The sequence below is a fragment of the Hypomesus nipponensis genome, chromosome 10 (genome assembly GCF_054491055.1).
Source record: "Hypomesus nipponensis isolate SF chromosome 10, ASM5449105v1, whole genome shotgun sequence".
Lineage (NCBI taxonomy): Eukaryota > Metazoa > Chordata > Actinopteri > Osmeriformes > Osmeridae > Hypomesus > Hypomesus nipponensis.
In genome coordinates this window covers 6,020,505-6,044,289 of record NC_140370.1, presented here as the reverse complement: position 1 = coordinate 6,044,289, position 23,785 = coordinate 6,020,505, and the positions used below count along the sequence as shown (strand labels likewise).

At 44.2% G+C, this 23,785-nt stretch overlaps 4 protein-coding genes and 5 non-coding genes across 10 annotated transcripts; 3 read left to right on the top strand and 6 right to left on the bottom strand.

Annotated features, from left to right (window-relative positions):
* The first annotated feature begins 4,534 nt into the window (after positions 1 to 4,534).
* On the top strand, positions 4,535 to 6,394 carry LOC146271046 (lactosylceramide 1,3-N-acetyl-beta-D-glucosaminyltransferase A-like). The gene has a single exon (XM_084708460.1). The coding sequence runs from the start codon at positions 4,662 to 4,664 to the stop codon at positions 6,006 to 6,008; it is 1,347 nt and encodes a 448-aa protein (XP_084564586.1). The 5' UTR covers positions 4,535 to 4,661; the 3' UTR covers positions 6,009 to 6,394.
* A 2,241-nt stretch (positions 6,395 to 8,635) lies between these two features.
* On the bottom strand, positions 8,636 to 12,622 carry LOC146271040 (eukaryotic initiation factor 4A-I-like). Of its 2 annotated transcripts, none has more exons than XR_014767200.1 (8): positions 12,532 to 12,597; positions 11,414 to 11,452; positions 11,187 to 11,308; positions 10,791 to 10,979; positions 10,339 to 10,493; positions 10,132 to 10,203; positions 9,664 to 9,798; positions 8,636 to 9,160 (listed from the first exon to the last, which is right to left on the bottom strand). XR_014767200.1 is itself a non-coding variant. In XM_084708461.1 (8 exons), exons 5-8 carry the CDS (start codon positions 10,369 to 10,371, stop codon positions 9,116 to 9,118), a joined length of 285 nt encoding a protein of 94 aa, XP_084564587.1. In that variant the 5' UTR covers positions 10,372 to 10,493; positions 10,791 to 10,979; positions 11,187 to 11,308; positions 11,414 to 11,454; positions 12,532 to 12,622; the 3' UTR covers positions 8,636 to 9,115. The 2 variants fall into 2 exon arrangements, 1 of the variants encoding a protein (XP_084564587.1); XM_084708461.1 differs by having other exon boundaries at positions 11,414 to 11,454; positions 12,532 to 12,622.
* On the bottom strand, positions 9,385 to 9,567 carry LOC146271045 (small nucleolar RNA SNORA81). Its single transcript, XR_014768364.1, has one exon. It is a non-coding gene; the product is annotated as a small nucleolar RNA SNORA81 (small nucleolar RNA).
* On the bottom strand, positions 9,887 to 10,065 carry LOC146271044 (small nucleolar RNA SNORA81). Its single transcript, XR_014768365.1, has one exon. It is a non-coding gene; the product is annotated as a small nucleolar RNA SNORA81 (small nucleolar RNA).
* LOC146271043 (small nucleolar RNA SNORD2) lies at positions 10,574 to 10,649 on the bottom strand. The gene has a single exon (XR_014768446.1). It is a non-coding gene; the product is annotated as a small nucleolar RNA SNORD2 (small nucleolar RNA).
* On the bottom strand, positions 11,057 to 11,131 carry LOC146271042 (small nucleolar RNA SNORD2). Its single transcript, XR_014768445.1, has one exon. It is a non-coding gene; the product is annotated as a small nucleolar RNA SNORD2 (small nucleolar RNA).
* Positions 11,539 to 11,612, bottom strand: LOC146271041 (small nucleolar RNA SNORD2). Its single transcript, XR_014768447.1, has one exon. It is a non-coding gene; the product is annotated as a small nucleolar RNA SNORD2 (small nucleolar RNA).
* A 543-nt stretch (positions 12,623 to 13,165) lies between the features above and the next one.
* dcun1d1 (DCN1, defective in cullin neddylation 1, domain containing 1 (S. cerevisiae)) lies at positions 13,166 to 16,259 on the top strand. Its single transcript, XM_084707253.1, has 7 exons — positions 13,166 to 13,257; positions 14,183 to 14,396; positions 14,518 to 14,686; positions 14,913 to 15,043; positions 15,142 to 15,224; positions 15,341 to 15,437; positions 15,625 to 16,259. The coding sequence occupies exons 1-7, from the start codon at positions 13,255 to 13,257 to the stop codon at positions 15,699 to 15,701; spliced, it is 774 nt and encodes a 257-aa protein (XP_084563379.1). The 5' UTR covers positions 13,166 to 13,254; the 3' UTR covers positions 15,702 to 16,259.
* Positions 16,260 to 16,648: 389 nt separating this feature from the next.
* ccdc39 (coiled-coil domain 39 molecular ruler complex subunit) lies at positions 16,649 to 23,770 on the top strand. The gene is made up of 20 exons (XM_084708540.1): positions 16,649 to 16,932; positions 17,114 to 17,233; positions 17,404 to 17,550; positions 17,717 to 17,875; positions 18,009 to 18,101; positions 18,233 to 18,361; positions 18,939 to 19,130; positions 19,318 to 19,421; positions 19,531 to 19,663; positions 19,794 to 19,988; positions 20,191 to 20,355; positions 20,595 to 20,732; positions 20,904 to 21,112; positions 21,293 to 21,416; positions 21,504 to 21,663; positions 21,918 to 22,024; positions 22,303 to 22,443; positions 22,634 to 22,813; positions 22,940 to 23,028; positions 23,119 to 23,770. Exons 1-20 carry the CDS (start codon positions 16,843 to 16,845, stop codon positions 23,306 to 23,308), a joined length of 2,865 nt encoding a protein of 954 aa, XP_084564666.1. The 5' UTR covers positions 16,649 to 16,842; the 3' UTR covers positions 23,309 to 23,770.
* Positions 23,771 to 23,785: the final 15 nt, after the last annotated feature.

Sequence of the window (23,785 nt, the reverse complement as noted above, 5' to 3'; positions counted from 1 at the left end):
AAAAATATCAAATGTAGAAATCCTTAGAATTTTTTATAATTTAGGAATGGATAGTTTATGATGTAAATGCCAACAACATTTTGTTGGGTGAGGTCTGCAAAGCCTTTTTTGAGAAACTCTGTTGTATGACGTCATATGTGAAGTCGTATGTAGATAGACACCCTCCCAAGTATCTGATCCCAGTCTTCCAGAACAAGTCTGTGGGAATCTATTGTCTGTTTTCCCATACTGAAACTCTGTGTGGTTTCAGACATCCTAAACGATCAAATCAACAGCTTGTTCAATTGTAGCTTTGAGGCTGCATGAGCCAAGTGAAATGATAAGATTCTCTGTTTAGTCTAGGTCTTTTTTTCTGAGAGCAGTTGGGAAGTGGGAGTAGATGAGATTAGATTTATTTAAAGGGCTTTTAAACTAAAACTAAGGAAACCAATACATTTATAGGGCCCCTGTTGAACAAAATGGCATAGTTTGCTCAATAAAAAAAAACCTTGTTCCCTGTTGGTAAACATCAATGTCATTTATGTATCCATTAAACAGGAAGTACACCAACCTAGTTAGCTACGCTCTCAGTACATGAGTTAACATTTAGTTTTAAACCTGTTCTTCAGCCCTGTGTTTATACGTTAGTGCATGTGTGTGTTTATACGTTAGTGCATGTGTGTGTTTATATGTGTGCATGTGTGTGTGTTTGTGGCCTAAATGCTTCCTCCTTTGAATGTGTTGATTGTTATGTCCTTGTCAGACATTTTGGTTCCTTTTTAAGATTTTCTTATTGAAGACGTTTCACAGTCAACATGATAACACTAGAGGGGGGGCGGGGGGTGTTTTTAAATCCACTATCGGAATTCACACAGGCTGTAACCCTAGTACCTAATCCGTCCTCACAAAAAACACACCACACACCCCAGGAATTCATATTTTTGCTTTGCATCACAGTGTATCACTAGTTACCATGCAGAGGAGCTATCATACATGACCATTATCAATTAACACGATAGTGGGTTTTCACAGTTTAAGTTGACCTATGACCTTTGAGCATTAACTCAACACACATAGACACACTCTGGAAGACATAGATTTGAACTGGTGAACAAACTCGCATACACAAACTCCTACAAATCCCTTTCTAGACCATGTATGTCTATGACAAACCTGACTGCTCAGTTAAACTCTGGAAAGTTTCTTCACATGGACATGCATCTGTCTACAATGAATCATCGATAAAGGGTTGTTACTCAATATCATGCAGTTTAACTTACAAGTGTCCAATGAGGTCACATCAAATATTTTTTGACCTCCTATACGTCATGAAGAACCATACCTTATTTGTTGTCATGGCACAAAACAGAGACCTCAAGCTAACACTAACTGACAGTGGTTTCCTGATCAACTTGTCCTACTAGTGTATGAGGGTTTGAAATAAGCCACCCTGATTGTCAAAGATAAAACCCATCCTATTTGATGTCCTCTGCGTTGAGCTGAAGGAGAAGTCGAAGGTGTTTTAACTTTCATGTCTGAATCATCGTTTTCCTTCGTTTTGTGTGACGCAGATCTGTCCTCTACCACGAGTAGCCTATGACATCCAAAATGTTTTCAAAGAAATGCTGGTGAGTAAGGATGATTGTTTGGTTTGTGGATTTTCCAATAGAAATCATTAAAAAAGTGTATACTGTTACCATTGTCTATTCTGTGCTGTTGGCAAATGTTGTTGAACATGATGGGTTGTTGAACAGAGCTTTTTTTTCTTCTTTCATTGCTATGGGTTGCGTAATACACCTAATGTGTTACCTTTGTGAATATGTTTGGGTGTAAACTTGTTTTCACTGCTACTGGAAGAACAAGACTATTTCAGCAGATTTCTGATAGGTTGATTGGTTACACTCACACCCTTACACTCAGACGTAAATGTCATTCTCTTTTTGTAATGAGTTGTCAGTTATTGTCGCCTCTCTGTCGACTAGCTCTTGATCCCATTTTATGCATGAACTAGAGTATTGAGTATCAGCGTTTGTGTTTAGTGATGGTGAAGAGGGAAGCCCTTCCTTTATCTGAGTCTTATGTCTCCGCACCACCTACACAGCCAGAGGGGGAGGAGATAGAACGAGTGGAGGAACCAAGGCAACCGGCACATTCACAAGCAGAGAATTCACACTTAGCACTCACACTCAGAGTGTGCAGGCAGGCAGGGGCGCGCACACACACAGGGACCTGTCCACCCATGGCCTCACACAGGGCTTAACTGGCAGCTGTTGCCTGCTTGTGAAAAGTGCCACTACTCCGGTCATCGGGGGAGAAAGTCATTGGAAAACTACAGACTCAGACGAGGACAATCTGGACAGGGGTGAGGAGGGGTTTTCTCTGGAGGCAGTGAAGCAGTTGTTGAGGCTTCTTCCTGACACTTGGATACACTCTACATGAGACCAAAAGGGATAGTCTCTGTTACTTGGTGAGTGAAGCTTTTTTTTCTTGTATTTTGAATTATTTGTCTACAACCAGTAACATAGAGCAATACTGTTGGTATGGTTCACATTCACAAGGCGGGTTTGGAACCGTGTGAGTGTCACAATGTTATCTTTTACACAGCTCTTGTGAAAACGCTTAAGTGTTGTTGTGTGTTGCCATGCTGAGTAAGGTATGCTAAAAAGCTGGACCTGTTTTTCTAAAGTGACTCAGGAAGAAATAATGTGTCAAGCTCCTTGATTGGGGTAATATTGTGTAGGGTAACAACAAACATGCTATAGATACAGAATAAAATACAAATGCTGAGTCTATGTATACATTAAAGAAGTATTGGTGTGTAAAGCCCTGTGCAATCCTGGCGGTTCTGTTGAATTATCTTTATTATTATCATCTCTATGGTGTAATGTCACAGAGCTCCAAGTAGACTATTTACTTTAAATATCCTATTGATATATCTGATATGGAAACATCAAATAGTTACTCTTAAACTTACAGCTAATCTAAACTTTACTTGAACATTCGTATCTGATGAGAAATTCTCAGTGCAAGCTACCATTAGACACGCCTTTGTTGGTTGATACTATTACTACAAACTGTGTTTGAATTGAGTGACCATTGGAACACTCTTATCTTACATACAACGCCATATACCTCTTTGATTATTTACAAGGTAGAGATTGGCAGGCCATCGCTATGTGATCTTCCCTTATGTATCTTCTGTCTCTCCCCTATAGATGGGAAGGTTGTGCCTCTAGACTGGAAAGCTGACTCATATTATCAAAGTTCACCCAGCCAGTAAAGACAAGGACAATGAGATATTACACTATTTGACTATTCATTTTCACTTTACTGACTTAATGTCAATAACACCTTGTAGGCTACCTTTTACATATCTTGGAAAGTTGTGCTTTTACTGGACACTTTCATTCTAGCTGAAAAAGAGAGCTTCGATGTCAAGCTCCAGACTCAGCCCCGGACTCTGTGAGGCTTGACCAGAACTGAATGAGATGATCACATTGTTCACAGAACACATCTGTGAAAACAGTTTAAAGCTGTAGGTAAAAAAAAAAAGCATCACATTCGGAGCAAAGGATTAGAACGGTGTTTTCACTCTCATTACTAGACTGGTGTTTCTCGGGCTGACATAGTCCTTCTGAGTGAGTGACCCCAATAGGCTCAGGCAGCCTAATGATGTTTCTAAAGCTCTCAGGGTGTGCTGGGAGTCCCAGGCCCATGATCCCCCTTGGTTTCAGCCTAGTGCTGGGCGGAAGCAGCCTATTCTCATCCTGTATTGTGCTCCACAGCTATTCTGATGCTTTCCATTGTGCCCGAGTGCTTTCCACGACTCTCAGCGATTTCAGTGGGTCTGCGCCTTAAACCCTTCCATTATAGCAAGCCCCACGGCCACATTTGCTGTGCTTGCTGTTACATTCACTGGCCAAACTTTTGACTTCTCAGCTAATGTTACCACTTTAGCATAACCGTCACACACAAGAGATGGAATAGATAAAGACTAAGTTCTAAAAGACATGACTGTCGACATTTCATAATGTAATGGTATCCTCACTCCTTACATTGGTTAAATGGTTTCCATATTTCTGTTTCTTCATTTGAAGACATTTAAGCATGGAAGAAAACAAAATTGATTGTTTCCCCTTAGTGCTTTAAAATCCTTTCTGATAATTCTGGTATTTCTGCAAGTATAAGAGCCAAGGAGCAAATCTATTCATTCACAACATCTAGCAGAACAAAATGTACTACCTCTGCTTGGTGATATAATCTCTGCGTGTATTCAAGACTAAACGTTAAAGTTCACAATTAGGTAACTTAATTATCTACAGTAGATAATGAACATCCAGGCACTAAAAGCCACAAACAGATACTAATGGGTGGGGGGAGAAAAAAGCATTTCAAAGGGGTTTGGAAAGCTAATACATATTAACTGTAAATAATCAACCAACAACGTGGAGGTAAGTTAAGCTTGTCTGTGTATACACGTGTATGATACTAAGAGTCCTTCCTGTCTATTCTATTTCAGAATTATGTTTAGGAGGTGAAGGAGCTGGATGGATTCCCTGCCACTATGAGGCTAACAGTGTGAGATAAGTCATGGAGTCTGATGTGTGAGTGAGCAGTGGAGATGATTTCCAGGGAGCCTCTGTGAATCTCACCCCTGTGTAGACATCTGCTCTCTGCTGTGAATGGTACACCTAGAATGGAACACACACACAGCCTTGAAACAAACAGTTATCGGAACAACCCCCACAGCCTCTACCTCAAGCATCACTTCACACACACCACCACAAACCCCTCCGTCCCATCTCGGCCCTGACAGAGACACCCTGAGAGAGAGAGAGAGAGAGAGAGAGGCCCATCAAGATTCCAGAATGTTTGTGAATTTTCGGCGTATTCGTAAATGCCAGTGTGTGCAGCTAATGACCACGTGTCTGGTGCTGTCGGTGGTGATGGTGTGCTGGGAGCAGCTGGACAGCGGTGTGGTGAGCCACGTCAAGTCCTACTCTTACCGCTACCTGATCAACCGCTACACCTTCATCAACAAGAGCTTCACCATTCCGCGCAAAGAGGCCCTCAGCTTCAGTAACTACCGCTACCGTCTCAACCACCCGGACAAGTGCTCTGGCCAAGACGTCCTCCTCCTGCTCTTTGTCAAAACATCCCCAGAGAACACGGAGAGGCGACGGGCCATACGGTCCACCTGGGGGAACGAGACCTACATCCGCCAGGCCCTGGGGGTGAACGTCAGGGTGGTGTTCGCTTTGGGAGTGCCCCAGTCCAAGCAGCATCAGGCCCCGAGGGAGAGGAGCGGACTGGGCCTCCAGGAGGCCCTGGTGAGGGAGGACCGGCTTCACAGCGACCTCGTCCAGCAGGACTTTGTAGACACGTTCCACAACCTCACCCTGAAGCTGATCATGCAGTTCCGCTGGGCGCACGCCCACTGCGGCCACGCCCACTTCCTCATGACGGCGGACGATGACATCTTCGTCCACATGCCCAACCTGGTGCGTTACCTGCAGGAAGTGGCCAAGAGGGGCGTGACGGACTTCTGGGTGGGACGCGTGCACAGAGGGGCACCGCCCATCCGACGCAAGGACAGTAAGTACTACGTCCCATTCGAAATGTACCAGTGGACGTCTTACCCAGACTACACGGCGGGTGCCGGGTACGTGGTGTCGAGGGACGTGGCCGACAAAATCTACCAGGCCTCGCTGACCCTCAACGCCTCCCTCTACATAGACGATGTTTTCATGGGCATCTGTGCCAACGCCATGGGAGTCTCGCCCCAGGAACATGTCTACTTCTCAGGGGAGGGCAAGGCGCCCTATCACCTCTGCATCTACGACAAGATGATGACCTCGCACGGCCACGTGGCCGACATCTACCACCTGTGGAAGGCCGCCACTGACCCGCAGGTCAAGAGGACGGCCTCTGGCCTCATGGGAAGGCTATACTGCACAGTGGTGAAGCTCACCCTGCTCTGTAAACCGTACTACTTTAACACCTACCCCTGCAAGGCTGCGTTTTTGTAGTACCCCTATATACATGTACATGTTTCGGTCCAAAACGTATGTGGAGAGGGAGTGTTTGTACCTCCTTACTTTCAGCTTGATTCTCCTCTTCCCCGTTGTAGATACTGGGAGGAGGAGGGTTATGTTCAGTGTTGCTGGAGGGTGTGAGAACCATGAGTCCATACTTTATCTGTAACTGTTTCTTTTGGTTTGTGCCTGCTTTGCTGACCCATTGTCTGCTGTGGTCCACATCTGGGCTTCATGGTGTCTTAAGGAATAGTCCCATGAGGAAGCAGAGACTGAACAGCAGACGCTTTTAAGCAAGATGCTGACCAGACGATGTCAACAAACAGGATTCTAACTGAATTTCCTTTTTTTCTGACCCATCTCCTCCAATTAAAGTGACTAAGGGAAAGTGTCTTCATATCTTTGGCTCTGACTTGATTACTGTCTCGTTGTCATCTTTGGGGGAAACAATCAGCTCCTCAATACGAATGATAAAGGGGGTTTGAAGAGATAGAATTGTGCATTTGCATAAGGGACATATGTTTATAAATACATAAGAGGAAGTGGGCGCCATAAACCGTGCAAAATGGATGTCATTCTCTGATGACAAGCTCATTTAAAAAGGATTCATCCACAACACAGACCAAACCTTTTAAATGTATCTCCAATGTATCTCCATGTATCTATGCGCTGCCTTCAGCGCCTTTTTACATGCAACCCTATGGGAATAGAATGCCTACAATATTTTTTTTAAAGCCCTATTAGAAGATCGGCCACATATGTATATCTTAATTACATATTGTAATCTTAATATATATCTTAATTAGGACAGGTAAAATAAAATCTATGTCTGTGAACAGCATTTGTGAGACAACCGGCCAAGCAGTTGTTTACACGTCCTCATCCTTTAGACACTGCTTTACTGTGTTCGGTGTGCGGTATGTATGAAGGCCCGGCTAAACCTGAAACAGGAGTGCTGTGCACAGACACTGTTAGGATTAGCTGTTCTCCAAAACAGCTGTTGTGTTTCCAAGGCAACCTCAACAAAGAGAATAATTCACACAAACGATTTAAAAGGGGACCACCTTCCCACATCCAACTACTTAATAACACCCATTACCTTCAAATCGCTTCTTGCCCTCAATTGAGATTTAGTGGCAAAAACAATATCAAGACGTTAACTTTACTGTTTTTGAACACTTCTCCCAAGCTAATTTTTCATTTAAAATTGGTTTCGCGTTCCCTTAAACATTTAGCAAAATGCGAGAATGGGGCCACGGAGACTCATCCACTCTCCCAAGTAATCTAAATGTCCAATGAGTTAATTGATTCTTCCCATCTCCCCACGCGGCCTTCCAGAATAATTGCATTGACTTTTACAAACTTAGGAGTCAAAGCACAAAGTTGATGTGCTAAATATAAATGCACATTCTATATCATGTCCAATTAAGACACCCACCGAGCATCGAACCCCGTGTGGCAAGCTATTATTGTCTGAAATCAGCCCAAACCTACCTACTTTAAACCAAGACACATACATCAAAAATAAAGACATTCACTGCGCGTGGCACTTACAAAACATCACCAGGCATGTAGGCTACCAGTTCATCAGTAATAGAAAGGGTAATCTTAAAGATCCTGTAAAGCAAATTCCATGATTTGCTTCTCAGTACATAACGTGTGAAATGAGTTCCTGAAAGCATGTGCAAAGCGCAAAAACAAAAACTGAAATGTTGAATTATACAGTCTGTTCTGATATCTGCAATTGATTCAGCTAGTGTTACTGCTTCTCACGATTTCAAAGCCTAATTACCATACTTGTCTTTTTTTTGTGTGTGATGAACTTCTAATTTTCAATTCCACTTCACAGCATCTTTAAGTGCATGGTTTACTTATTATTGGTTCCTTATTTTTTGGGCACAGTCTTGAAGAGAATGTAGGTAGTTGCTAAATGAGAATGGCACTGTGGTAGTTTGGTTAGATCCTGTTAGATGACTTAAGACTAACCTCAAGGCCTAAACAACTATACTCAAATGGAACCTGCACTTGCAGCAATTCTTATGGGCTCATGATACTGTGTACCGGTCCTAGCACATTTGGCGCGCTAGACAAGATTTACCATGAGCACCCCCCGGAGCGCAAATCGGGGTGCCGCCCCACAACCACAACATGGACATATGACGTGGTTGGGTCCCTTTGCTGGTTGAGCGGGAGGGTTAATTAGTGGATGCACTACGGTAAATGCCGTCCCCCTCTTCATGCCGCCCTTGGCAGATGGCTTTGTCTCCCATAGGAAGCACCAGCCCTGCTGTGACCCAAAGTCATGACAACCCGGTAATACCAAGTCTGTTATATCTCAAGTCCTTGCCGACCTGTCACACTCATCTAACAAATGGGTGCAGCAATGACAAGCAGTCCACCAGGTGGAGCTAGAGCCAACAGCCAAGTCATCCTTCAGCAAAAGAGCCGTAGATCAGTTTATATAAAATAAGTGAATTAGATTTTCATACAATTCATGAGGAAAAGCTCTACGAAAAAGTGATGTATTATATTTATAAAACATAACTTATATTATCTTAGTCTGAAGCGTTATAACAGGCAGGGGGGGGGAAAAAGGCAAATAAATCAATACAATCTGGCTCTACACTACAGAATCAGGGTGTTTATTTGCCAAGAAAGTTTGCACAGACAAGAAATTTAGTTGGCAGGAGAGCCTACCTAGGCAGCCATTTTCAGCTTAAGACTTCACATGCATGCATAACAATTTTCTAACTTAATACAGCACCCCTCTTTGTCCACAAGTAGACCATTACTAAATGAACATCCAACACACATTGATAATCGAAAGAATGCCCAAAAACATTATCATCACAGCTCCAACTGTCAGAATCTACAATTGTCCCAGAGCAACCAACATTGATGTCACCTCGCTTACACAAATCAGAGTCAATGTTTAACATTTGAAAGGAGTTTAGAGGATCAGCAACTTGGGAGTTGTTGACCATCACTGCTGCATGTGAAAGATCAAACCCAGAAGGCTCAGATCATGTCTGCCACATTCACCGGCAGTTTCTCCAGTGGTGTTGTAAAACGTCTCGAAGAATCCGCTTGTCCTCTTAATGTTAGTTTATGATCAGGGAAACTTGCTGTGCATCAATTCCACGGGCCTAAGAAGGACAAATCCAAGGTGAGAAATAGACAAAGAATAATCCCCCCCCCCCCCCCCCCGATTATAAATGTCGTCTGAGAATATGTAACAGATTTCTATGGAAAGAAACTGGGGCCAGTTGTCATGTCCGAGTCACAAAAATCGCACGGTAAACCATGCGGCGAGACGAGTACGCCAAATAAAACAGCTAGAATCCCTCCTAACGGTTCATGCGAAGGGGACTGATGTAGCACAGCGTCTTGAGACCAAGGACACTGGACATTAAGAAAGAGGTCCGTCCAGGTCTCGTTTACGACGCCGAGCCGTTGCTGTCCTTCTCCGGTGTACCCATACTCACATGTCTGCAAGAGCCAAGCTGTGAGGCCTAGCAGTCGCAGTTTTAGCAGGGTGCTTTAAAGAGAAGGGAGGGCCCCTGCAGTTGCATATTCAAGTCAAAAAATAAAATAACGACAAATGAAAAACGCAGGGTTGTTGACAAATAAAGGGAGATGAAACACCCACCTGTCGCTCCACGTTGATGTAGAACGGCGTGATGCCCTCCAGGGTGAGCTCCCCCTTCACCAGGACGCAGTCTCTCATTAACTTCTCGGTCACCTCCAGCACGTCCGCAGGCATGGTGGCTGAGAGCAGGGCCACCTGGGAAAGACAGTGTGGGCCATGTTACTGGCTGGAGACTCAAACCATCCACGTTAACAAACCAACACACAGAGTGGAGCACCAGATGACATGTGGTGCTGGGCCTCGAGACGACGGCCACCGAACATTAAGAAAGAGGTTCGGCCGCGTCTCGTTTGCGGCGCAGCACGTTCGCTCTCCTTCCACGCTGGCACTCTGCTAGCACGACTGCACAAAGCAGGAGAACCTGGATTCTGCAGTTTAAGCACAGTTCTTTTATGTGGAAGTGCCCGAGGCGAGGGTGTTCACCCAACCCTAATCTGGAAGAAAATCAATAAAAAGAGCTCTACCAACCTGTGTTTGTGTGGAGTTTCTAGAACATCTCATCTGCCTCGTCCGGGACAAACATCTCGATCCATTTAGGGGCTGTAGACAAATCAGATTTAACAACAACAACAACAACAACAAAACACCCCTAAACAGTCAGCTGAGGATAAGAGGGCTCAAAATTGCAACAGAAGATATGATGGTTGATTGAGGCCAGAGGTAGCAGGTACTTACAGTGTACTTAACCAGGTATTTCCTGTTAAGCATGTCGAACACACGGTTGGGGGTGCCCAATGTTTTTGCATTTCACAGCGGACGTTAATCCCTCCAATCCAGGCATGGCAGCCCCCCCCCCCCCCCCCGTAGTGTTCCAGAATGACCTTCTGGATCTGGAAAACAAGAGGGAAGGAGAGAGTCTATATCGATTTGCAGTGGACATTTGGATTGATTCAGACCGATGGGATCTGTTGAGTGATCAGTAATATACAAAAAGGTATCTCCATTTAAGGGTCAGTCCCGAAAGATGGTATGCCATCATGTCACTCAAAACATGTTTCCGTGTGAACAGTACACAATATGAAAAGCAGGAATATAAGGTGTCCAGTGGAGCCATGCAATCACTTTTTCAGGCCAACGCAGTCATGGACAGAGACTACACCAAACCTAAGAGGGTCAATCGCATTTACCTTAAGTACCTTCGTTTTGAGCCACTGTCCCAATATGCCGCCTTGGTCTGCTAAACACCCATGTTTATCCAGACCTCAGGTTCAGCATACCTGCTGGGCCAGCACCGGAGCCTGGGTCTGTCTGCCGGATAAAGATGGCAAACGTGGCAGTTTTGCCAGTGCCAGACTGGGCTTGTGCAATGACAAGGCCTGGAAGGGAAACGTTACAAAGAATTCAAGTCTAGCACGCAACAAGAGGGTGTTCCACTTGAGATTAAAAGTTACTTGAGTGATCAGTAATATACAAAAGGTATCTCCATATAAGGGTCAGTCCCGAAAGATGGTATGCCATCATTTCACTCAACTTGTTTATAACTGACAAAGCATTCATCAACTACATTGAATCAATTTGCGTACCTTCGATGCAAGGCATCATTGCCCTCTGTTGAATGGCTGTTAGCTTTTCTAACCAATAGGCATACATTTCCCTCTTCTTCAGGTTTATGTCATCAAAGTTCTGTAATCTCATTCCAGTTGCTCTGCACAAGAAAATAACGTATGAAGAAAATTCAATAACTACATGTAATTGTTTCGACATCATTGTTAAGGTTGCAAAATGTGTGGTTAAGAGTTTAAGACAATACCTCAATGACGCCATCAGGCTCCATCGCCATGGTCTCGATCTCTAGAGCCAAACAAGGAACAATAGTCAATATGGGTGCTACAAATCTAACGTTTGATTCTTGCAACAAACAGCAGGAAATTGGAGAAGTGATCAGTAGAAGTTAAGTTGTCACCATTTGGGTTCAGTCCCGAAAGATGTAAAGGCATCATTTCAAACTTCTTCCAAATTCCCCATGTGTATTAATGATTATCATGGTTAATCCATATTTAATTACGTTTCTGTGTGTGTTAAGGCTTCAGTTTAAAGGGAATGTCAGGCTGACGTCACACCACATAAGAGCTGCGTGGGAAGTGCGAGTTACTGGACAACATTCACAAATCCTAGTCACTAGGCGCGTTGGACTTCATGCAGCGCCGACAGTCGGCTGCCTTGAAGTTGAGAATGCCATTGGCTGCTTCATGTCACCGGGCTGCAGGCGGCTGCAGGCGACACCGGCGCTGCATGAAGACGAATGCATCTAAACTTCCCCATCACTACCCAGCATTCAGCGCGCCATGACGCACGTGTTAGATACCGCCGGAGTCTACACTAACCACGTTAGCTAACCTACATGCTCTACTCCACGGCACGAGTTTGGGCTAGTATTCACATTGCAATACTTTCCTGTGTCATTCAAGGTATATTGACAAATCCGTTTTTTGCTTAAGTAACGTTAGCAGGAAAAACCATGTCCGATAATGGCCATTGTAGCTAACCAGTTAACCATTTATAGCGGTAGCACAGATGTAGGGCCTACTTGATCCCGGGCATTACATAAATGTCCAAAAGTGATAGCGTTTAGGTTAAATGTACATTCCACATGTACGCGGACTTCCGTAGACACATTTTAATCGTGTCATACAGTTATCTGCACTCTGTAGCACAAATCGGACAACTAGCTAGCAGCTAACTAGCATGATTCCGTCAGGGCGAAGAGGGTGAAGCTGCCTGAGTGATTAAGCCGTGAGCTACAGTACAGAAGCTACCTACAACATCAATATGCCATTAATTGACATGTTAAAACCCCTGAAACAGTAATTGGGTGATACGGTCACTATGATATGTTACTCCAACTATTTCGATAATTAAAACTTTTACCTGTTGTAATCAGCAGAATCGTTAGACATGTTCTGTTCCCAACTTCAGCATGCAACTGGAAAGATCGCTGCTGACGAAGGCAAGGGGCTTTATACTGACGGACTATTTCTTCGGAGAAGTGAAAACGATATCTATGAACAAAATATTCCAACATAATTCACAAAGATTCTTCGTTCCTCTATATTGAAATAAAAATGGCAAATACCTTATAATATACCTACAGTAAAAAAAAAAAAAAACTTTAGCAGACTATATTTTATGGCGGATAGATATTGCAAAGTATGCTGCATGAGTTTAGGCCGGTTCATGCTACAGAAAGTCTGGAAGGTGAAAAATACTTATGTCCATACGCTATGCCATGTGTCCTTTGAGGCTGTCTAAGATTTCATTCCAATTCCTGAAGATCAATTTCACTAATCTGCGAAAATTCTGTATGACATTCTTGGTTGTTGTAATGCACATTCTATAATAATAAAAAAATCAACATTAAATGTTCCATCGTCATTACATTTTTATTTTCAGTTATTTAACTTAATTTCAGCTAGCGAACTTTCACAATATGTATACAGTTCATTTAAACTTGAACAATGACAACAAAAGTGGATTTCAAAAAAGTATTCGCGCAAGTGTCAGACTTATGTTGTGCCCAAGTGCGCATGAGCGGATAAGGTGGTGGAGAGCGAGGTAGCTGGATGGGAAAAAGGGAGTCGGGCAATTACAAACATGGTGAGAAACACATATGATAATGTCCCTTCTCGTATCTTTTCTTCGTTATCTTCTATATGTTTCATTAGAGTACCCTTTATATGCAATAAACGTAATAGGTGTCCAGCGTAAATGATTGTTTGCTACATTTGTTATAGGATAAAAACAAAGAGCTAGCTTCCTTGCTAGCTTGCTAATTGCTTTTGAGCTAGCTGAATGGCTAGTTGTACTAGTGGTTAGACATATAGGTAGCGGTAGATGTCTGGTTCTTCATGCTATTGAACAACCATATAGTTGTCAGCATTGTTGCAGCACAGTTAGGCATGTATCTTCTAAACGAAAAGGAAGGTAAACCATCATTGACCTTTGGCAGTTAGTCACAGATAGTTTAGCTAGCTACAGTAGTCACAGTACTAAACGTCTACCTAGGGAGCCACATTTAGTACTTAACTATTTAATAAATTAAGATGTGTGTGTGTGTGTAAGGGGGGGGGGGGGGGGGTCGGTCAAGTGAGAACGTAGGTTCTGACAGACTGTGACTGACAGTAGGTCTGCGTTAGACATGAGAAGCAGCCTAATGAGGATCAAAAGTGTTCTGCATGTAAAGCTGTTTTTCCTTGTTTTCAGTTTGTTAGCTGGTTATGATAGTAATGTGTTGCTTCTAATCCAAATGTGCATTGTCTTTGAAACACGTTGTATCTCTAGCAGCCAAGTAGTGTGCAGCACACTTAATACATTTATGAGATGCTAGCAACAGCTCAGAAACCCCTCCAAAGTAATAATTATTCCATGTCCCTTGCAAACACTTATACTGGTGGTTGATAGAAACTGAAAACTATTGTCATCGTTGCTAAGAACTGCCTGCACTGGTATTCCCTTACTGCTTCTACTCCTGGAATTCATATATTTTCACCCACCTATAACTGTCATGTGTTTTTTTTCTCAGAACAAGCTGAAGTCCTCACAGAAGGATAAAGTTCGTCAGTTCATGATCTTCACCCAATCGAATGAGAAGACCGCATTGACCTGTCTGTCACAGAATGACTGGAAATTAGATGTTGCCACAGACAACTTTTTTCAGAATCCAGAGCTCTACTTTTCAAACTTGAAAGGAGCGTTAGACAAGAAAAAGCTTGAGCAACTCTACAATCGATACAGAGGTAAGACGTTTTTTCCAGCTCTAAAATAAACAACGATAGATGGAATTCACGCCATGGCAGTGGTTTTAGAAAAACTGCAGGAAAGGCATGGACCGATTCTTTACTTTCATTCTCTATATAGACCCTCAAGATGACAACAAGATTGGAATAGATGGAATCCAGCAGTTCTGCGATGATCTCGGCTTGGATCCGGCCAGTATAAGTGTGCTCCTAATTGCCTGGAAATTCCGGGCGGCAACACAGTGCGAGTTTTCCAAACAGGAGTTTATGGATGGAATGTCAGAACAAGGGTGAGGAAAGCTACATGGAGGACCACCTCAGCTTTGCAATAGAGAACAAGAAAGGCTTTGATGCTTTCAGTTAGTGCACATTTTAGACAGTGTCTTTTTATGGGTAAATGGTCTTCATTCAAGTCTACGGTTTGGGCTGAATGCTTGTAAATGTTTAATTTATCCGCAATGCCTCTTGATTAATGCAGTGTTGAATGTGTGCTAATGCTTCTTTTGTTTTCCTCAGATGTGACAGTGTAGAGAAACTAAAGGCTCAACTACCAAAAATGGAGCAAGAGCTAAAGGACCAAGGGAAATTTAAAGATTTTTACCAGTTTACATTTAACTTTGCAAAGAATCCTGGCCAGAAAGGTTTGGGTAAGATCAGCAGTTTTTTTTTAATTCCCCATATCCATTTTGATATTTTTTATTTACTTTAGACATAATCTGATTAGACATGTCCTGACATTTTCTAGACTTAGAAATGGCAATTGCGTATTGGAATTTAGTACTGGCTGGAAGATTCAAATTCCTGGAGCTTTGGAACAAATTTTTAGTGGTAAGTTAATCATTTCAATTTCCCTAAATGATGGGTCATTTAATGGCTACTACAAAAGTCAAAATGTCCTAGACTTTAATTGACAGTCATGTGGTTTGAAATATTTGTTTCCATAGGAACATCATAAAAGATCAATCCCAAAGGACACATGGAACCTCTTATTAGACTTCAGCACAATGATAACAGATGACATGTCCAATTATGATGAGGAAGGTTTGTGATTTTATTATCAATGCTAAATGTGTGTGTTAAGTTATCAATAAATGAGTTGACTGAGACATTGCCCTCTTCTAAAAAAAAATGTATAGCATTTTCATTTTTTGCATGAAACTCTTTAAAACATCTTTCATCTCTCTCTTTAAAACTATGTTTCTGTTTTGTTTTCCTCCACTCTTCCAAGGAGCATGGCCGGTTCTTATCGATGATTTTGTGGAGTTTGCGCGGCCCCACATCGGGACCAAAAGCACGGCTGTCTAGTGCTGCCCAAGGGGTGGACATCTATAATGTTGTTGAAACAGAAACACACAACCAAGATGGTGAAGAGCACATGGGACTGCACTGAGCTGAGATTATGTTGCCTTTCAAATCCTCAGGACTTGAGATGTTTTACACAACAAAGACTATATAAAAGGCATATCTCCTCTTCGGTCGTCTTGTGGTGGTGTGGGCTTTTATCTTTAGTATGGGTCTTTTTGTGTTGACTCTGGACAACTGGAGAGTCACCATCTTGGACCTTACTGTTCCTGTCCCAGTGTTTAGTTGATGTGGTTGAGGTTTGCTCAAAGCAGCTGAAACCCTGAAAGACAAATACAATTGTATCATAATCTAAACACAAGGGTTACTGAGGGAATGTAATTCTTCAAATATTAAATTGAATTTTAATACTGTGTGTGCATTCCTGCTATGATTTGTTTGTTTTATGAAGCATTTGTGTGAGAGACCAGTACAAAACATTGATTGTAATATTTGTTTGTTTTTAGGCGTAATGCTATTACATACACACAAATGTATAAGGAAATAAATGTTTAAATTTGGTATCTCTTTTATGTTTAAAACAGACTGTTTGTGTCCAACGTATTATTGCAAATCTCCTGTGTGTACCAAAAGATATTAATTGGGTAAGTATGTATTGCATATGTTAAATTCTCTGCTCAATATTTCACAATTTAACCGGAATCATCTTCATTAAGAACGCTTTTTCCAAGTTAGTACCGTACAATACATATTGTATCGTAGGATAAAGACTATCACTTTCCCTCGAATTTGAGGATGTGATAGTTTTAAATTAGATGTCTCATATTAATAATTCGATGTTCAAATAGAATCCGTGGATGGATTAAACATTCGCATCGAATCAATAGTAAATGTTTCATCGCCTCCTTGTGGCGCGTGCAGTTCATAACCGGATGGGGTGGTAACTAACCACCTGATTCAGTTGCTAGGCACAAACGCTGAAAACATACCGAGGTTTCAGATAGCTCGGTCTACATTTTCAAAGAAAGTTAATTAACGTCAAGTGCACAAACGAGCAGGACTATCTAAATAGACAAAACATTGCAGAGACATTTGTTTGTTTACTAATCAGCTATCCGAAAAGCTTTTGTGGTTTACTGTAGTAATGTCTAGCGCTCTATTATCAGAGGTGGGCTGGGATGAGGGTTTTGCTATCCCAGTTGCCAATGCAGAGAATAAAGCTTTGGAAGATGAGGTAAGTAGGTAATTAGATGCTATTCTACACACCGCCTCACATTTTAATAATTGCTGACTATTGGGTATGTGTTAACTAGCCCAGCCATTGCATAGCCAACTTTTCAATTTTGGAAAGATGCCATACGTGTACAGGAACTTGCTAGCCAACATTTACCTGTAGCTTCTTTGCGCCTCAACAGCTTCAGAGGAAACAAAAGGAAAAGATGCTCATCGACAATAAGCTTTGTGAATGCAAAGACAGGATACAAGCCATGGAAGAACACCTGAAAAATGTTAGGCAAGAGTTAACTCAAACTCAGGTACATGTTCTTTATTGCACAGTACGTACTGATCCAACATGGATGGTACTGGAACTTTGTTGTTTTGTACGAAATGTGTATACGTGTTAATGATTAATAAAAATACATGTTTTTTTTTTAACTTTGCAGTTGGCTGTTAAGCCGGCGTGACAGTGTGTATTTCTGTGCAGGCACTATGCAAGGCAAGGGAGAGAGAGACAGAGTCAGAGATGCATTTCAAAGCGCTGGCTGAACGAGAGATGGGTCGTCTGCGGCAAGAGATGTCACAGCTGGAAGATGAGCTTGGAGCTCTGCGAGAGAAAAAAAACTCGCAGGAGGTACCCTCATCGTTACACTCGTTTTATTGTTAAACGTTTTTGTTATCAGTTGTTAGTCATTGGTCACTGACTAATGATACAAAACCATTAAACTTAGTTCACATTCTATGATACGGTTGATCTATAGTACCATTACATTCAGGCATGGTTACTTACACACCCTCAGAACAGCATCTTCAAGGTTTCTCAGAAGCTGGAGGAGCTGAAGAGCCAGCTGAACTGGGACCAGCAGACCCTGGATGCCTGGCTGGAGGAGTCAGCGCGTAAAGACGAGGACACTATGGCCATCATCAAGTATGCCCAGCAGGATGAGAGCAGGATACGGGTAGGTCAGGAGGGGAGGGTGTCTGCTGGAACACAGTAGTTCAGAACCACATTCCTGGTTCTGGGATTGTAGTTTACTGCTCAGGTTCAAATGGACCTCCTTTTGAATGCCTCTTTGCTTCCTTTCTTCTCAGGAGCTTACTTTGGCCATTGAGAAGAAGACTGTTGAGGCCAATCAGAAACGCAAGGCTCTGGACAACGAACTGACTGAGACCATGTCAGCACAGGTACAAAACAAACAAACATTATCTCGATGAATGAATTACGTCGATAATTAAAGCGCTGTTCACACACATACCAGGACCAGACATTGTTTATTTTCATCAGTGACCACTTATGCCTTGTGTTGTGTGATTAGATTGGACTGGATAAGACAGCAGAGAACTTCCGCCAGGCCCACTTGGAGAGACAGGACCTCATACGCCAGTGGGAGAACAGCATTGAGCAGATGAAGAAAAGGGACACAGAGATGCAGCAGTGTGCAATGGTGACCACTAGATGGAGGCATACAATGTTACCTTTCTCTGGGTTGTAAACACATTACATTTACATTTAGTCATTTAGCCAACGCTTTTATCCAAAGCGACTTACAGGAAAGAGCAAAAGGTGCATAGGTCAATGATCATACACAACGAGATAGCCCCCAAAACAATGTGGGTAGCCAAAACATGAAGCATACATTGTGAAAAGCAAAAGCAAAGAGCCAATGGGTGGAACCAGAAGAGCATGTCCTTAAACAAGTTACAATTAAACGACATGATCCACTAGAGTGCCCAGAGTGTACCTGGAGGACAGCAACAATAATATCATTCACAGCAAGTACAAGCAGCTAAATCAGTTACAACAAACCAGCAAGTGCAACAAGTCCCTCAATAAGTGTCATTGAGTTCCTGAAGGAAATAAACTAACATCTGACATCGTTATACTCCCGGAACAAGCACATCTTTAGCCTTTTATGAATGATAAATGACAGGACAAGTGTATCAGTTTGCTGAAAACATTTATCTACATAACTTGTTTTAATTGATAGGTGTACATGATATACTGTTTTGCCTCACCTCCAGCTGCTAACCCAAGTCAATCAAGATATCAGAGAGAGGAAAGGTGTGATCCAAGAGAAGAAGACCTTTTTGGAGAGAGAGATAGAGAACAACAGGGAGTATGAGAAAAAGATAACCACGGCAGAGAGACAGGCAGCCAAGCTCAGACTGGACTTCCAGGAGCAGGAGAGGAACCGCATCAGACTAGTGGATGAGGTAAGGCAGACCTGCTCCTTCTCAATGTCAGCAGTCTCTGAGTCATGACTTCCTGCTTGGAAACACAGTGTTGCTAAATGAGATTGTATTACTGGCCTAAATCTTATCATTGATTCGATTTGACTGTACGGCATTGTTTTTAATGGGTGGTTCCTGATCGGATGTTTCTGATCCATGTGTGTTCTAGCTGGACAGTCTCCGGGGCATGGTGGATCGCTCAGCCACGGAAGTAGAATCGATGAGGTCACAGTTGGCCAACGTGAGAAAAGAGATTCAGGTCAAAACGAAGAAGTATGTTCTGTCCCAGACCTCATTGGTTGTTCTCCTCTATGGTTGGTCAGCTGGGCTGTCCCCCTGTACCTGAGCGATGGTTTGGCTACGCGTGTGTGTGTGGTTGCAGAGTCAAGGCGGACAAACTCCATCATTTGGCCCTGGAGGAGAAGCTGAGGGCCGTGACGGAAACAGCCCTCACGGTGGAGGAGAGGGCCGCCCAGATGGACCAGATGGTGAAGGAGGAGGAGCGAGCCATCAAAGTGAGACCCTGTTTTTGTGACAAATCGAGAACCTTTTCGACCCGCCGGTGTGAACCATTCGACTGACACGTAACTCTACCTGAACTGATTCCGCGCCGTGTTTTTTGTGTATTCTTTCCTTGGGGTGCAGGAGGTGGACGCTGAGCTGCACCGCCAGCGGCAGGTGCTGTTCCGGAAGAGCCAGGAGCTGCAGGCCCTGAGGCTGCGGGAGAAGGATGCTGTGGCCCAGCTGTCTGGGAGCAGGGCCGTCCTTGCCTCCCTGGACACACGCCTCACCAGACTGGACCAGGACTCCCTCAAACAGCAGAAAATCATCTACAACCAGGCATGGGAGAGGACCTCACACTTTTTGTATCCAATGAATCGGTGTATTTATTTTGTCATGGATCTGATTTGTTTTCCGAGCATCCAACCTCAAACCATCCACTCAATGACTCTAAATACCATCATCGCTTCCTTTACTACCACGAGATATGTGTGGACGTCATGTTAGTTCATCTACACCACTGCCTCTTCCCTGTCAACAGGACTTCCAGATCAAGCTGCTGGAGAGGAAGATGTCTCGTCTTAAAGGAGACGTGAACACGGAGGAGAAGCAGGCCCTGGAGCACAAGACCAGCCAGCTGGCCCAGACCCTGGAGGAGAAGAGGAGGACGGCCGGCCTGCTCACCACCCAGCTAAAGAAGCTCCAGGTCACCATCTCACACACACACACACATCCTCTCACAAACCCCCCTGGTGCAGGGCACGGGTAGGAGTGGACCTCGCGTTGTGCTTTTTTCCGTCAGCTCCCATGTTTCTGTTTGTCGGAAGAGGCCGGCGCCTCTAGTATTAGCCTGCACTTTTCAGTAGCCGGTTTTGCTGGATTGGGCTACCATCTGCTGGATTGGGCTACCGTCTCACTTGAGTATCTGTTTCCGCCCACTGACAGGATGACATTCGCTGTGTGAAGAAAGAGACGGAGAAGACTGGAGCCGAGAATCGAAACATGACCACCAAGATCGAAGAGCTCAACCTGTTTAATGACACCACTGACAAGGAGCTGAAGAAACTGAGGCTCAAGAAGCAGGTGACGTCCCTCATCGCACCGTTGATCCACATAGTAGCCTTCCTGTGCTGCACTGACCCCCCTCAACCATAGGAAATGTCTAGATCCACGATGAATGACAACCGCCTGTAAGTGGACGCCGCCCGCCACTCACGGGACACGTCTTGCCCCTTTGACCTCTCTGGTTGCCAGGACACCATGGTGGAGGACAACATCATGAAGCTGGAGATCAAGCGGCTGAGGGACCTGCTGTACGACAAGGCTGATGGCGTGCTGTCTCTGGAGAAGAGGAGGCTGCAGCTGCGCACGGCCATGCAGGAGAGGGAGGAGGAGATCAGGGTCCACAGGGAGATGCTCTGCAAGCAGGTTAAGATCGCTGACCAGGAGCGTCAAGGCCTCAGGTGACTGCGTCCAAATGCCCCTCCCCTCCACCCACTTCCTCCGCGTCATTTAGTGGCGGCCGACCGGGGGGGTCGATTGGTTCTAAAGTCGAAATCGTTCACTTTTCGAGGACCATCTTGGGCCTTTTTTCTCTCCTCAAAGAGGCCCCCTGTGACCCGAGTGCTTCTTCTGTTTTCCAGCGCCGAGGTGCACGAGAGACTGTCCAAGATTGACAAGATGAGGACCCGCTACGAGATCATGACCATCACCATGGCGGCTCCTGAGGGGGAGGAGGAGAAGTCCCAGGCCTACTATGTCATCAAGGTAGGAGGGGCTTTGTGACATCCTCTGGCCATCTTTGCCCTTGAAAGCGTTCCCCTCGTCGACCGACCCCCGTGCGCTTCCCTCCAGGCCGCCCAAGAGAAGGAGGAGCTCCAGCGGGAAGGAGACGACCTGGACGCCAAAATCCGCAAGATGGAGAAAGAGATCCGAGCTCTGGAGAACACGCTGCACGTCGTCAACAACCACAACAGCACTTTTCGCAAATGCTTCACCAAAGTCACAGAGTCCAGTATGTATGACGGGATTGCACCCCCCCCTCCCCTCCCTCCCCCGCCCACCTCTGTCTATCAGAATCACAGTATGTTAGACTGACATACCTCTTAGATATCCCTGTCTTCTGTCATATCCACATGATAGCATCGGTGTTTAACGACATGTGCAGACTCAGAGAGGCCAGACACAGATTACACAGATCCTACCTGATCTGTGTGTGTGATTGTGTGATTATGTGATTGTATGTGAGTGTGTGTGTGTGTGTCGCAGGTGAGGAGCACCAGGAGAAGCTGAGGCTGGAGGAACAGAAGAGGGCAGTTGAGGAGAAGTACAAGTTCAAGAGGCGCCAGATCAGAGAGCTCCAGGAGGACGTCCAGGTAGCTCCCCCTGACTGACACCTGGCTCACTGCCCTCGGCACACCTTTCCCGCCACGCCCTGGCTCACATTCTGGGTTTATCATTCAGCCTCTTCCTTGTGTCTCAGCGCGCAGGAACACTGCACCTGTCCTTATCTGTCCTTTTTGTGCTCATCATCCATAAATGGTGCTGCATTCCCCCTTGAGTGGCTGTGACAACAAAGAGTGTAAATATAGACACGTATGTTTGGTTCCTGCTGAACTGGTCTTTGTCCTGTCTGTGTGTGTGTTCATTGTAGAGTATGAAAGACACCCTGGACCGCCTGCTAGAGGAAGAGGGTGAGGAGGACAACAGGACAGAGGAGACTCAGTCACGGATCCTCTCCATCAACAGAGAACTTGTTTCCCAGCAGGAAAAACTGGACCGAGTTACAAAAACGGTTTGTTGTGCACCAAGTCATCCTATTGCAATGATTTGTTACCCGTACTGGGATCTGAAGACATTTTAGACTCATGGCTATTAGGAAAATTGCAATGATTATTATAACACTATAAAGCACAATTTGACTTCCTCATTCCGTTGAATCCCTTTTGAGAAAAAAACATTGAAATACCCTCCCCCCATCATAGTGCTCTAAACTGACCAAAGAGATCCGGTCAGCCAGAAAAAGTAAGGAGGAGACATTTGAGGAGAAGGACATTGCACTGAGGGAGCTGAAGGACTTCAACAGGTCCATCAACAAGATGCTGCTGGAGATCATGGAGGAACATCCTGACATCGGATCTGCTCTACAGCTGTACTTCGTTCAGGTAACCCTGAACAAACTACACTTACAGTAGAAATCACATCCAGCAATGAAAACGACTATAAATTCTGGAGTACGGTTAGTTGCTCCTTGCCTTCCTCGTCAAGTAAATGTACCTGTTTACCTCCAGGCTCACCTGCCCCTTCCTTCACCTGCCTCCACCCCAGTCAGTCGTCATAGCTCCAAGACCAGCTCTGCTCGTAGCTCTGCCTCCCTCAGGTAACATGTTAACACTTCTCCTCCAAACATCTCTTCCTCATTCTGAGTTCCTCATCAAACAACATTCGTATGCTGCTTTGTATACGGTAGGTCTGCTGGGTCATCAACAAGCAGCAGCCCCAGGGCATCTGGGATGCGGTCTCCCCCGACCAAGACCCTGGAGCTGGGCCTGGGACTGTCTGTGACGTCCCCCCCCTTGATCACCTCTCCACGGCCCCTCAGCTCTGCCAGCAGCAGCACGAGCAGCAGCAGCAGCCGCAAGCACCGCAAAAGCCCTTAGGACAAGCCCCATGACACACACACACACACACCATAGGCCAGCATCAACAATAACCACGTCATCAATTAACTGCCACGTGCACAAGGGATGTTGCGGCCAGTAGAAGTAGTCACTTTTGAACACATTGGACAAAGGGCCCTTTTAGTTTATTCATTTTCATGCATTGATGCATAAAACTCAATCATTTGCAGTTAAGTGAAAATAAATTTATGCAATTGAAATTATATTCTCTATCCTTTTCTTACATTCTCCAACTGTTATATCTGAATTGGTCCTAATAAACCAAAAACATGGCGGTTATTTACAGGCCTTAAGACCTGTTCACTGAACCTTTAGCTTTGAAAACATTCCTATTGTTAATGCAAGGAAGTGGATTATGCTACACTTATTATGGTGTTTTATAATTATAAATGTGATATGTTTCAGTGTTTAGAAATAAAGCCTGCATTTGACATGCGTTTTGAATCTGTATGGCCA

Bases quoted from the DNA above. Each gene is read 5' to 3' on its own strand.
- LOC146271040 (XM_084708461.1), bottom strand. From the start codon at position 10,371: ATGCTTAACAGGAAATACCTGGTTAAGTACACT. The intron at 10,204-10,338 runs GTAAGTACCTGC...ATTTGTCTACAG, and splicing joins AATACCTGGTTAAGTACACT to CCCCTAAATGGATCGAGATG. The intron at 9,799-10,131 runs GTTGGTAGAGCT...TGTCTTTCCCAG, and splicing joins GAAACTCCACACAAACACAG to GTGGCCCTGCTCTCAGCCAC.
- dcun1d1 (XM_084707253.1), top strand. The intron at 15,225-15,340 runs GTAAGTTAATCA...TTGTTTCCATAG, and splicing joins TTTGGAACAAATTTTTAGTG to GAACATCATAAAAGATCAAT. The intron at 15,438-15,624 runs GTTTGTGATTTT...CACTCTTCCAAG, and splicing joins GTCCAATTATGATGAGGAAG to GAGCATGGCCGGTTCTTATC.
- LOC146271046 (XM_084708460.1), top strand. From the start codon at position 4,662: ATGGTACACCTAGAATGGAACACACACACAGCCTTGAAACAAACAGTT.
- ccdc39 (XM_084708540.1), top strand. From the start codon at position 16,843: ATGTCTAGCGCTCTATTATCAGAGGTGGGCTGGGATGAGGGTTTTGCT. The intron at 19,989-20,190 runs GCATGGGAGAGG...CCCTGTCAACAG, and splicing joins AGAAAATCATCTACAACCAG to GACTTCCAGATCAAGCTGCT. The intron at 23,029-23,118 runs GTAACATGTTAA...TGTATACGGTAG, and splicing joins CGTAGCTCTGCCTCCCTCAG to GTCTGCTGGGTCATCAACAA.